We start from the raw sequence: 13,011 nt of genomic DNA on the forward strand, positions 1-13,011 counted from the left end.
CATCCTCGCCCTCCTGGGTCCTGCTCCAACTCCCCGCGAGCCCCTTTCCCCCGGGGAAGGTCGGTGCAGCTCCTGCGTCTCCGGGACGGGGCTCTCCTGTCCTGGGGACACTCGCCCCGGCCTCAGCCCGGCTCCTCGCGGGGCCCCTCCCCCTTGGAGGCCTTTGTTTCTTTACTTCTTTTTCCCCGTCTTCCTACCTTGATAGAAGCGCGAACTCTTCTCACTGTAGCATTCCAGCTGGTCTCTCTTTGAATCTCAGGCCGAATTCATAGATTTTCAGGATAATTTGAAGGTTTTCTAGGTAGTTTGGTGGAGACAGGTGATTTGGAGACCCTACTCCTCCGCCATCTTGCTCCTCCCCCCTGTGGGTAATATTTGTAATTTGCATTGGCTTTGTATCCTTTGTTAGTTGGCAACAGTTCATGAGACCCTGGAATCCTGTGATCTTGTGACACAGGAAATACCAAGTACCTACTGTCCAAATCACATTCATATTTCCTTTAAAATCCTAGGCTTGGCAATATCAGGAAATAGGTATTGCCATAGAAATGAGTTTCCTAAGAATAGAAACTTAACTCCTTCAAATGTAATTTTTAAAAACTGCTTCTCATTGTCATAGGCTCAAAGGATTGAAAAGGATCTCCTAAGTCAGCACCTCTAAATTTCCTCCTGGTGCATCAATTTTGCAGCCCAGAGGTAATCATTCAGACTGTGCTTGAATAACTCCAAAAAGTGGGAAACTTATCAACTTAGCAGACAGTTCATTCCCCATGTTCCAAGTATCTCAAAAAGAGACTCTAATGAGGGAGCTACACTTTAGTAAGGTGGCAGAGATTATTTGTTTAGCCTACTCAGAAGCTTTGGAGCCCGTTGAGCTAGACCCCAGAGGCAGCTGTCTGCTCTGATTTACTCCAAGGCTAACTCTCAACTCCCAGACTCCCAGAATGACTGCACATAAGTGCTGAAAGAGACCTTAGAGGTGACTGAATCCCTGTAACAGTAAAGAGAGAAAACGAGGCCTAAGAGAAAAAGGGACTTGTCCAGTGATATTCAGTGACAGAGCCAGAGCTAGATCTCAGAACTCCTGGATTCTTCCATTCTACCACAACCTGATGCTTACTCCCCTAAGTTGGCCACAGTCACATCTCAAGGAGAGGCCACAGTACTCATTACTGTCTATTCAACTAAGGGCCCAGAGGTAGGCTTCAGGCGGCCAGCCACGTACCACATTGATATCAGCATGGATCAGTCGGAGTTCCTCCACATGGGCCATCTTCTCCTGTAGCAGCAAGTCCATCTCCTGCTTATATTCCTTCAGGTGCCTCTCCTCTGATTCAAGAGCCTCAAACTCAGCCTTCAAACGTGCCTTGATTTTCTCCATCTGAAGGGTCTTGTTCCTGCAATTACCAAAAAGCAAGAAACAGATCAGCAGGAAAAGGCAGGAAAATGGTAATAGAATACAGATTTAGCCCTGAGCCAGGGCTATTTTCCTAAGCTTTTCATTCTCCAGGCAGACCCAGCTTGAAGCCATCCTCCAAAAGTTAGGAGATCCATTATTTATTTATTTATTTATTTATTTATTTATTTATTTATTTATTTAATATTGTTTCATGTTTTTTAATAATACATTTATTTTTTATTGGTGTTCAATTTGCCAACATACAGAACAACACCCAAGTGCTCATCCCCTAAAGTGCCCCCCTCAGTGCCCACCACCCAGTCACCCCCACCCCACGCCCTCCTCCCCTTCCACCACCCCTAGTTCGTTTCCCAGAGTTAGGAGTCTTCCATGTTCTGTCTCCCTTTCTGATATTTCCTACCCATTTCTTAGAAGATCCTTTATTCTAAGATTGAAGCTCAGTGGGTCTCAAAAGGGGATAATTGTATTCCTTTATGGAACATTTGCAAACATGGAGGTTTTTGCTGTTAGAATGATTCATGATAAAACACTACTGGCATGTAGTGGCCATAGGCCAGAGACACTAAATAGCCTCTTAATGCACAGGAAAGTCCTACATCACAAAAAACTCCAACCCAAGATGCCAACCATGACCTTTGAGAAACTCCTACAGGAGCACCGTCCATTAAACTTTCTACAATGATGGAAATTTTCTATATCTATACTTTCTCATACAGTTGCCAATACACACATGTAGCTACTGGGTACTTGAAATGTGGCTAGTGCAGCTGAAGAACTGAATTTTGAATTTTATTTAATTTTAATTAATTTTTTAAATTTTAATTAATTTAATGTTATACTATCACACATGGTTAACAGGACTGCACAACTCTACAGAGTCCACCCTTCAGTTCCAGAAGAGGAAGTGGAATGTAAGAACTATAGCTCATTTCTTTTCCTAAAAAATAAAACTTGTATCTGGTTGTTAAATCCCAATTGTATACATTCTGGTTCAGTAATCACACACCTGTGAATTTATTCTAAGGAAATAATTAAGGGAAACAAAACATTAGTACACAGGAATGTTCATTCTGGACTATGGGAAAGACTGCAATATTTGGAAACCATAAAAAGTAATCACTATGAAGACTTATGACATGGAAAATATTGAAGATATGATACTTAATGGAAAAGTGTATATACTTGGATTGCATTTTTCAAAATATACATGCACAAAATATACTGGCACAGTTTCAAGGACCTTTAAGACCATTTGAAGCATGCCTAAATAAAAAGGACACAAAAATTTGGAAGGAGGCCCCTCTAGGGCACATTGTTATCCTCCCGATGGCTCTCTACTTTCTGGTTTTCAGGTACTACCTAGCTGTTATCCATCACTCAGATACTTTCTTCTGCATCAGTAGCTGGCTTTCACCCTTGCTCCAGGCCGTTCCATGGGTGCTCTTGCTCTATACCCTAGACTCTGGCCTCTGGCTTTAGCCTGTTTCTGTCTTTAGTCTCTCTCTCATGGCTCCTGCCTTAAGAGGTGACCCTCAATGGCACAGACCCACAAACAGACTTGTGTTAGGTGGATAGGATAATGGGAGAAATTTTTCTTTATTTATTCAAAAATTCTTTTCATGTTATTGTATTTTGTTATCTAGAAAGGGTGAAAACAAAAGATGGGTGTTATTATCCCATTTCTAAAATAGGAAATTGAGGTTCAGGGTAGCAACTTGCCCAAGACCACAGAACTAGTAAATGGGATGTTGAGATTTGAACACAGGGCCCTCTAACACCACCCACTATGCCACACTAACTGAGTGGGGTTGCCCTGACTAAAGAGCATAAACATAATAAGAGTTCTTGGTATACCTGTTCAACTGCCTTGAAGAGGGTGAAACTGACTTGTATTGGCCAATTAACTAACTATATAGAGCCCCTCCTATCTAGACTTCCATTTTCCTCCTCTACATTACATGTAGAGCAATCTGAATTTTGCCTATTCCTACCCCAATTTACAGATGAGAAAATTGAGATTTAGAGTGAGATATAGTATATCATCCTAAGGCAATCTGTGACAGTGCTCAGCCTACAATCCATTTCTGCAAGCAGAACCATATTATAAAAGGAACATGAGCTTTAGATTCAGACCTGGGTATAAATCTGGGTTCTACCATTCCCTAGCTATCTGTTTTTAGACAATAATAATAACAGCTATATTTATAGTTTATATTTATTGAACACCTATTATGTACCAATTATATAGGATTTTAATATAAACTCTATTTAACAAATATTTATGGGACATTTATCATGAGGCATGCACTATACCAGTTGCAAGGAATAGAACAAAAAACAGAATAGTCTGTGGACAGGAAAATTCATCTAATGACTAAAATGGACCCTGAACACATTGCTACATGAAAAACTATGTGATGAGTAGTAAAGATGAGATGCAGAATGCAATAGGAAGACACAATAAAGGGATATAACAGTCTAAGGGACATTGTAAAGTCAAAGGGACATTCACCAGAAGCTATCCTAATAATCTGTGGATGTGAAAATTGGAGCAAAACCTGGAAAATGAGTAGGAGGTAGCTGGTAAAGTGCACGTAGACACAGAGGAAAGCAGTCCAGGCAGAAAGAATAGCAGGAGCAATTAATTGCCTTGGCACAGAAAAGAAAATGGCACATTAGATGAATTAAACAAAGGTCAGTGTGGCTGGAGCATTTACTATATGAGGGAGGAGGCCTGAGATGAAATTAAGAGGATGCCAGAATATGGCCTGGGGATTGAGATGAGGAGTTAGGACTTTTATCCTTAGGAGAAGGGGGAATCATTGTAGTATTTCAAGCATCAGGAGAGGGACAAAATCTGATTATCTCACTTTACTTCTCTCAGTCTTGGAGAGATTTTTGCTTCTAACAAGGTATGAAAGCAAAACAAAAAAAAAGTGGGGGAGGGGAACAACAACTAGCTGGGCAAAAGCAGTGAGGCAAAAGCCTCCAGGGCAGGAGACCCCAGCCCTGGAGAAGCTGGAACTTTAAAAATCTGCATCGGATTTTGCAGGACAGAAAAGTACTTAACAGAGTAATCTGACAGAATTACAGGAGGAGCAGTGAAGCCGCAAGATTCCTGGAGTCACTATAAAACGAGGGGCAGGGAGGCGGGGCAAGATGACGGAAGAGTAGGGTCCCCAAGTCACCTGTCCCCAACAAATTACCTAGATAACTTCCAAATCATCCTGAAAATCTACGAATTCGGCCTGAGATTTAAAGAGAGAACAGCTGGAATGCTACAGTGAGAAGAGTTCACACTTCTATCAAGGTAGGAAGACCGGGGAAAAAAGAAATAAAGAAACAAAAGACATCCAAGAGGAAGGGGCCCCAAGTAGAGCCGGGCCAAGGCCGGGGCGAGTGTCCCCAGGACAGGAAAGCCCCATCCTGGAGAAGCGGGAGCTTCACCAATCTTCCCGGGTGGAAAGGCTCTCGCAGGGAGTTAGAGCAGGACCCCAGGAAGGGCGGGGATGCCCTCAGGCTCCCTGGGACACTAACAGAGCACCAGCGCCCCAGGGAGAGCGTGCCGGGCTCCCTAAAGGGCTGCAGCTCTCGCACGGCTGGACCCGGGAACAGCTCGGAGGCGGCTCCGGCAGAGGCTCCGCGCAGGAGGAGGCTGCGTGGCCCCGGGAGTGGCTCGGGGGCTGCTTCGGCAGAGGAAGAGGCTCCGCGCGGAGGGGGCTGCCCTGGGAGCAGCTCGGAGGGGCTCAGGCGGTGGCTCCGCGGACAGGGGGCGTTGTGGCCCAGGAGCGCGAAATCAACAGTGCAGGCCCGGGATCACAGGGAAACGGGGACACAGCCCAGGATCCGGCCTCCCCCCTGGAACAGGCAGAGGCCAGGAGGGCACAGAACAGCAAGAACGTTCCTACCCCAAGCTGAGCAGATTAGCGGCCCGTCCTGGGAGCATCCAGGCCCCTGCAGACTGAGAGCTAGGTAGTTACTGCCTGAGCTGAATCCAGGAATCCAGAGCTGGCCGCCACCATTGTGGTTGTTCCTCCTGGGGCCTCACAGGGTAAACAACCCCACTGAGCCTCACAGTGGCCTCACCTGATAAGCAGCTTAAAAATCACTCACTGAGCCCTGCACCAGGCAGGGGGCTGAGCAGCTCCCCCAAGTGCTAACACCTGACAATCAGCACAAAAGGCTCAAAACCCAGAAGACCAGCTAGACAGGCAAAAAACAAATTATTAACCGAGCAGCACAGGAAAGTTCCAGGGGAAGTCAAGGAACTTACAGTATACAGAATCAGAGGATACTACCCCTTGTTTTTTTTTTCTTTTTGATTTCTGTTTGCTTCCCCCCCTTTTTTCTCTTTTTTTCTCTTTTTCTTCACATTCTTTTCTTTTTTTCCTCTTTTTTCTATTTTCATTTCCTTTTCTTCTTTCTCTTCTCTCTTTTTCCTCTTTTCCCAATGCAACTTGTTTTTGGCCACTCTGTACTGAGCAAAAAGACTACAAGGAAAACCTCACCTCAAAAGAAAGAATCAGAAACAGTCCTCTCTCCAGTTACAAAATTTGGATTACAATTCAATGTCAGAAAGCCAATTCAGAATCACTATTATAAAGCTACTGGTGGCTCTAGAAAAAAGCATAAAGGACTCAAGAGACTTCATGACTGCAGAATTTAGATCTAATCAGACAGAAATTAAAAATCAATTGAATGAGATGCAATGCAAACTAGAGGTCCTAACGATGAGGGTTAACGAGGTGGAAGAACGAGTGAGAGACATAGAAGACAAGTTGATGGCAAAGAGGGAAACTGAGGAAAAAAGAGACAAACAATTGAAAGACCATGAGGATAGATTAAGGGAAATAAATGACAGCCTGAGGAAGAAAAACCTACGTTTAATTGGGATTCCTGAGGCGCCGAAAGAGACAGAGGTCCAGAATATGTATTTGAACAAATCATAGCTGAAAAATTTCCTAATCTGGTAAGGAAAACAGGCATTCAGATCCAGGAAATAGAGAGATCTCCCCCTAAAATCAAAAAAACCATTGAACACCTTGACATTTAATAGTGAAGCTTGCAAATTCCAAAGATAAAGAGAAGATCCTTAAAGCAGCAAGAGACAAGAAATCCCTAACTTATATGGGGAGGAGTATTAGGGTAACAGCAGACCTCTCCACAGAGACCTGGCAGGCCAGAAAGGGCTGGCAGGATATATTCAGGGTCCTAATTGAGAAAAATATGCAAACAAGAATAGTTTTTCCAGCAAGGCTCTCATTCAGAATGGAAGGAGAGATAAAGAGCTTTCAAGACAGGCAGGAACTGAAAGAATATGTGATCTCCAAACCAGCTCTGCAAGAAATTTTAAGGAGGACTCTTAAAATTCCCCTTTAAGAAGAAGTCCAATGGAACAATCCACAAAAACAGGGACTGAACAGGTATCATGATGACACTCAACTCCTATCTTTCAATAGTAACTCTGAACGTGAATGGGCTTAATGACCCCACCAAAAGGGGCAGGGTGTTAACTGGATAAAAAAGCAGGACCCATCTATTTGCTGTCTACAAGAGACTCATTTTAGACAGAAGGAGACCTACAGCCTAAAAATAAAAGGTTGGAGAACCATTTACCATTCAAATGGTCCTGAAAAGAAAGCAGGGGTACCCATCCTTATATCAGATAAACTAAAATTTACCCCGAAGACTGTAGTGAGAGATGAAGAGGGGCACTATATCATACTTAAAGGAACTATCCAAGAAGAGGATTTAACAATCATCAATATATATGCCCCGAATGTGGGAGCTGCCAAATATATCAATCAATTAATAACCAAAATTAAGACATACTTAGATAATAATACACTTATACTTGGTGACTTCAATCTAGCGCTATCTTCACTCGATAGGTCTTCTAAGCACAACATCTCCAAAGAAATGAGAGCTTTAAATGATACACTGGACCAGATGGATTTCACAGAGATCTACAGAACTTTACATCCAAACTTAACTGAATACACATTCTTCTCAAGTGCACATGGAAGTTTTTCCAGAATAGACCCAATACTGGGTCACAAATCAGTTCTGAACCGATACCAAAAGATTGGGATTGTGCCCTGTATATTCTCAGACCATAATGCCTTCAAATTAGAACTAAATCACAACAAGAAGTTTGGAAGGACCTCAAACACGTGGAGGTTAAGGACCATCTTGCTAAAAGATGAAAGGGTCAACCAGGAAATTAAGGAAGAATTAAAAAGATTCATGGAAACTAATGAGAATGAAGATACAACTCTTCAAAATCTTTGGTATACAGCAAAAGAAGTCCTGAGGGGGAAATACATAGCAATACAAGCATCCATTCAAAAACTGGAAAGAACTCAAATACAAATGCTAACCTTACACCTAAAGGAGATAGAGAAAAAACAGCAAGTAGATCCTACACCGAGCAGAAGAAGAGAGTTAATAAAGATTAGAACACACAACGAAATTGAGATCAGAAGAACTGTGGAACAGATCAACAAAACCAGGAGTTGGTTCTTTGAAAGAATTAATAAGATAGATAAACCATTAGCCAGCCTTATTAAAAAGAAGACAGAGAAGACTCAAATTAATAAAATCATGAATGAGAAACGAGAGATCACTACCAACACCAAGGAAATACAAACGATTTTAAAAACATATTATGAACAGCTATACGCCAATAAAATAGGCAATCTAGAAGAAATGGATGCAGCTCTAGAAAGCCACAAACTACTAAAACTGGAACAGGAAGAAATAGAAAACCTGAACAGGCCAATAAACAGGGTGGAAATTGAAGCAGTCATCAAAAACCTCCCAAGACACAAAAGTCCAGGGCCAGATGGCTTCCCAAGGGAATTCTATCAAATTTTTAAAGAAGAAACCATACCAAAAAAAAAAAAAAAAAAAAAGAAGAAACCATACCTATTCTACTAAAGCTGTTTGGAAAGATAGAAAGAGATGGAGTACTTCCAAATTCGTTCTATGAGGCCAGCATCACCTTAATTCCAAAACCAGACAAAGACACCACCAAAAAGGAGAATTATAGACAAATATCCCTGATGAACATGGATGCAAAAATTCTCAACAAGATACTAGCCAATAGGAGCCAACAGTACATTAAGAAAATTATTCACCATGACCAAGCAGGATTTATTCCTGGGACACAAAGCTGGTTCAACACTCATAAAACAATCAATGTGACTCATCATATCAGCAAGAGAAAAACGAAGAACCATATGATCCTCTCAATAGATGAAGAGAAAGCATTTGACAAAATACAGCATCCATTCCTGATCAAAACTCTTCAGAGTGTAAGCATAGAGGAAATATTCCTCAACATCTTAAAAGCCATCTACAAAAAGCCCACAGCAAATATCATTCTCAATGGGGAAATGCTGGGAGCCTTTCCCCTAAGATCAGGAACAAGACAGGGATGTCCACTCTCACCACTGCTATTCAACATAGTACTAGAAGTCCTAGCCTCAGCAATCACACAAAAGAAAGACATTAAAGGCATTCAAATTGGCAAAGAAGAAGTCATACTCTCCCTCTTCGCTGATGACATGATGCTCTACATAGAAAACCCAAAAGACTCTACTCCAAGATTGCTAGAACTCATACAGCAAATGCAGTGTGGCAGGATACAAAATCAATGCCCAGAAGTCAGTGGCATTTCTATACACTAACAAGGAGACTGAAGAAAGAGAAATTAAGGAGTCAATCCCATTTACAATTGCACCCAAAAGCATAAGATACCTAGGAATAAACCTAACCAAAGAGGTAAAGGATCTATACCCTAAAAACTACAGAACACTTCTGAAAGAAATTAAGGAAGACACAGAGAGATGGGAAAATATTCCATGGTCATGGATTGGCAGAATTAATATTGTGAAAATGTCAGTGTTACCCAGGGCAATTTACACGTTTAATGCAATCCCTATCAAAATACCATGGACTTTCTTCAGAGAGTTAGAACAAATTATTTTAAGATTTGTGTGGAATCAGAAAAGACCCCGAATAGCCAGGGGAATTTTAAAAAAGAAAACCATATCTGGGGGCATCACAATGCCAGATTTCAGGTTGTACTACAAAGCTGTGGTCATCAAGACACTGTGGTACTGGCACAAAAACAGACACATAGATCAATGGAACAGAATAGAGAACCCAGAAGTGGACCCTGAACTTTATGGTCAACTAATATTCAACAAAGGAGGAAAGACTATCCATTGGAAGAAAGACAGTCTCTTCAATAGATGGTGCTGGGAAAATTGGACATCCACATGCAGAAGAATGAAACTAGACCACTCTCTTTCACCATACACAAAGATAAACTCAAAATGGATGAAAGATCTAAATGTGAGAAAAGATTCCGTCAAAATCCTAGAAGAGAACACAGGCAACACCCTTTTTGAACTCGCCCACAGTAACTTCTTGCAAGATACATCCCCGAAGGCAAAAGAAAGAAAAGCAAAAATGAACTATTGGAACTTCATCAAGATAAGATGCTTTTGCACAGCAAAGGATACAGTCAACAAAACTAAAAGACAACCTACAGAATGGGAGAAGATATTTGCAAATGACGTATCAGATAAAGGGCTAGTTTCCAAGATCTATAAAGAACTTCTTAAACTCAACAGCAAAGAAACAACCCAATCATGAAATGGGCAAAAGACATGAGCAGAAATCTCACAGAGGAAGACAGACACATGGCCAACATGCACATGAGAAAATGCTCTGCATCACTTGCCATCAGGGAAATACAAATCAAAACCACAATGAGATCCTACCCCGGCAATGAGAATGGGTACTACAGAATTCGTTACTGCAGAGTTGAGGTCTAATGAGGCTGAAATTAAAAATAGATTAAATGAGATCCAACTCAAATGGGATGTTCTAACAGCTAGGGTTAATGAGGTGGAAAAGAGAGTGAGTTACATAGAAGACAAGTTGATGGTAAGGAAGGAAGCTGAGGAAAAAAGAGAAAAACAATTAAAAGCCCAGAGGAAAGGTTTAGGGAAATAAATGATATCTTGAGAAGGAAGAATATAGGTTTTATTGAGATTCCAGAAGAGGCTGAGAGAGTGAGAGAGACAGACAGACAGCAGACAGAGGACCACAAGGTATACTTCAACAAATCATATCTGAGAACTTCGCTAATCTGGGGAAGGAAGCAGGCATTCAGGTACAAGATATAGAGAGGGACCCCCAAAAAAATCGATAAAAACCATTCAACACCTCGACATTTAAGAGTGAAACTTGCAAATTTCCGAGATAAAGAGAAAAGTCATAAAGCAGCTTGAAACAACAGCTTCTTAACTTATATGGGGAGAAATATCAGATTAACAGCAGACCTCTCCACAGAGATCTGGCAGGCAAGAAAGGGCTGGCATGATATATTCAGAGTACTAAATGAGAAGAACATGTAGCCAAGAATACTTTATGCAGCGGGGCTGTCATTCAGAATAGAAGGAGAGATAAAGAGCTTCCAAGATAGGCAGAAACTAAAAGAATATGTGAACACCAAACTAGCTCTGCAAGAAATAATAAGAGGGACCCAGTAGAAAAAGAGGAAGCCCAAAGAAATAATCCACAAAAACAGGGACTGAATAGGTATTATGATGACACTAAATTCGTATCTTTCAATAGTAAGTCTGATCGTGAATGGGTCAAATGATCCCAGCAAAAGGTGCAGGGTTTCAGACTCGATAAAAAAGACTTCTCATCTATTTGCTGTCTACAAGAGACTCTTTTCAGATCTAAGGACACCTATAGGCTGAAAATGAAGAAGTGGAGAACCATTTACCATTCAAGTGGTCTTCAAGAAAAAGCTGGGGTAGCAATCCTCATTTCAGATGAATTAGAGTTTATAGCAAAGACTAGTAAGAGATGAAGAGGGATACTATATCATACTAAAAGGTCTATCCAACAAGAAGACCTAACACTTATGAATGTACATGCCCCTAATGTGGGAGCTGCCAAGTATGTCAATTAATAATCAAATAAATACATACTTAGATAATAAGACACTAACAATAAGAGAATTCAACACAGCACTTTCTGCAAATGACAGATTTTGTAAGCACAACACCAGAAAAGAAACAACGGCCTTAAATGATATACTGGAAAAAAAGATTTCACTAATATATACAGAACTTTCCATTTCAAACTCAAATGAATACACATTGTTCTCAACTGCACATGGAACTTTCTCCAGAATAGACTGCACACTGGGTCACAAGTCAGGTCTCAACCAATACCAAAAGATTGGGATTGTCCCCTGCATATTTTCAGACCATAATGCTTTGAAACTAGAACACAATCGCAAGAAGAAATTTGGAAGAAGCTCAAACACATGGAGGTTAAAGAGCATCCTAGTAAAAGATGAATGGGTCAACCAGGAAATTAGAGAATTAAAAAGATTAATGGAAACTAATGAAGATACAACCATTCAAAAACTTTGGGAAAAGTCATCCTAAGAGGGAAATGCATTGCAAAACAAGCATCCCTCAAAAAATCGGAAAAAACTCAAATACAAAAGCTAACCTCGCACCTAAAGTAACTGGAGAAAGAACAACAAATAAAACCAACACCAAGCAGAAGAAGAGAGATAATAAATATTAGAGCAGAACTCAATGAAATAGAGACCAGCAGAACTGTAGAACAGATCAACAAAACCAGGAGTTCCTTCTTTGAGAGAATTAATAAGATAGATAAACCCCTAGCCAGCCTAATTAAGAAGTTTAAAGACTCAATAAAATCATGAATGAAAGAGAGAGATCACAGCCAATACCAAGGAAATACAAACGATTTTTAAAAAGCATTATGAGTAGCTATATGCCAATAAATTATGCAATCTAGAAGAAATGGATGAATTTCTGGAAAACCACAAACTACCAAAAATGGAACAGGAAGAAATAGAAAACCTGAACAGGCCAATAACCAGAGATGAACCTGAAGCAGTTATCAAAAACCTCCCAAGACACAAAAGTCCAGGGCCAGATGGATTCCCAAGGGGAATTCTATCAAATGTTTTTTTTAAATAATAAATTTATTTTTTATTGGTGTTCAATTTGCCAACATACAGAATAACACCCAGTGTTCATCCTGTCAGGTGCCCCCCTCAGTGCCCATCACCCATTCACCCCCACCCCCCGCCCCCTCCCCCTTCCACCACCCCTAGTTCATTTCCCAGAGTTAGGAGTCTTTATGTTCTGTCTCCCCTATCAAATGTTTAAAGAAAAAATAACACCTATTCTACTAAATCTATTTCAAAGGATAGAAGGACAGAATACATAGAAACTCTTTTTTATGAGGCCTCTATTACCTTGAATCAAAAACCAGGCAAAGACCCCACCAAAAGGGAGAATTATAGACCAATATCCCTGATGAACATAAATGGAAAAAATTCTCAGCAAAATACTACTCAATAAGATACAACAGTACTTTAAGAGGATTATTCACCATGTCTAAGTGGGATTTATCCTCAGGATGCAAGGTTGGTTCAACACTCATAAAATAATCAATGTGATAGATCACATCAACAAATGAAATAACAAGAACCACGTGATTCTCTCAATAGATGCAGA

At 40.8% G+C, this 13,011-nt stretch overlaps 1 protein-coding gene across 1 annotated transcript in view; it reads right to left on the reverse strand.

Annotated features, from left to right (window-relative positions):
- The window catches only part of ZC4H2 (zinc finger C4H2-type containing), a 68,160-nt gene that overhangs the window by 10,918 nt on the left and 44,231 nt on the right, over positions 1-13,011 (reverse strand). Inside the window, exon 2 of the mRNA XM_038586516.1 lies at positions 1,226-1,397. Coding sequence (XP_038442444.1) covers positions 1,226-1,397 — 172 coding nt within the window. The remainder of the gene's footprint in view (positions 1-1,225; positions 1,398-13,011) is intronic.

The sequence above is a fragment of the Canis lupus genome, chromosome X (assembly GCF_011100685.1).
Source record: "Canis lupus familiaris isolate Mischka breed German Shepherd chromosome X, alternate assembly UU_Cfam_GSD_1.0, whole genome shotgun sequence".
Lineage (NCBI taxonomy): Eukaryota > Metazoa > Chordata > Mammalia > Carnivora > Canidae > Canis > Canis lupus.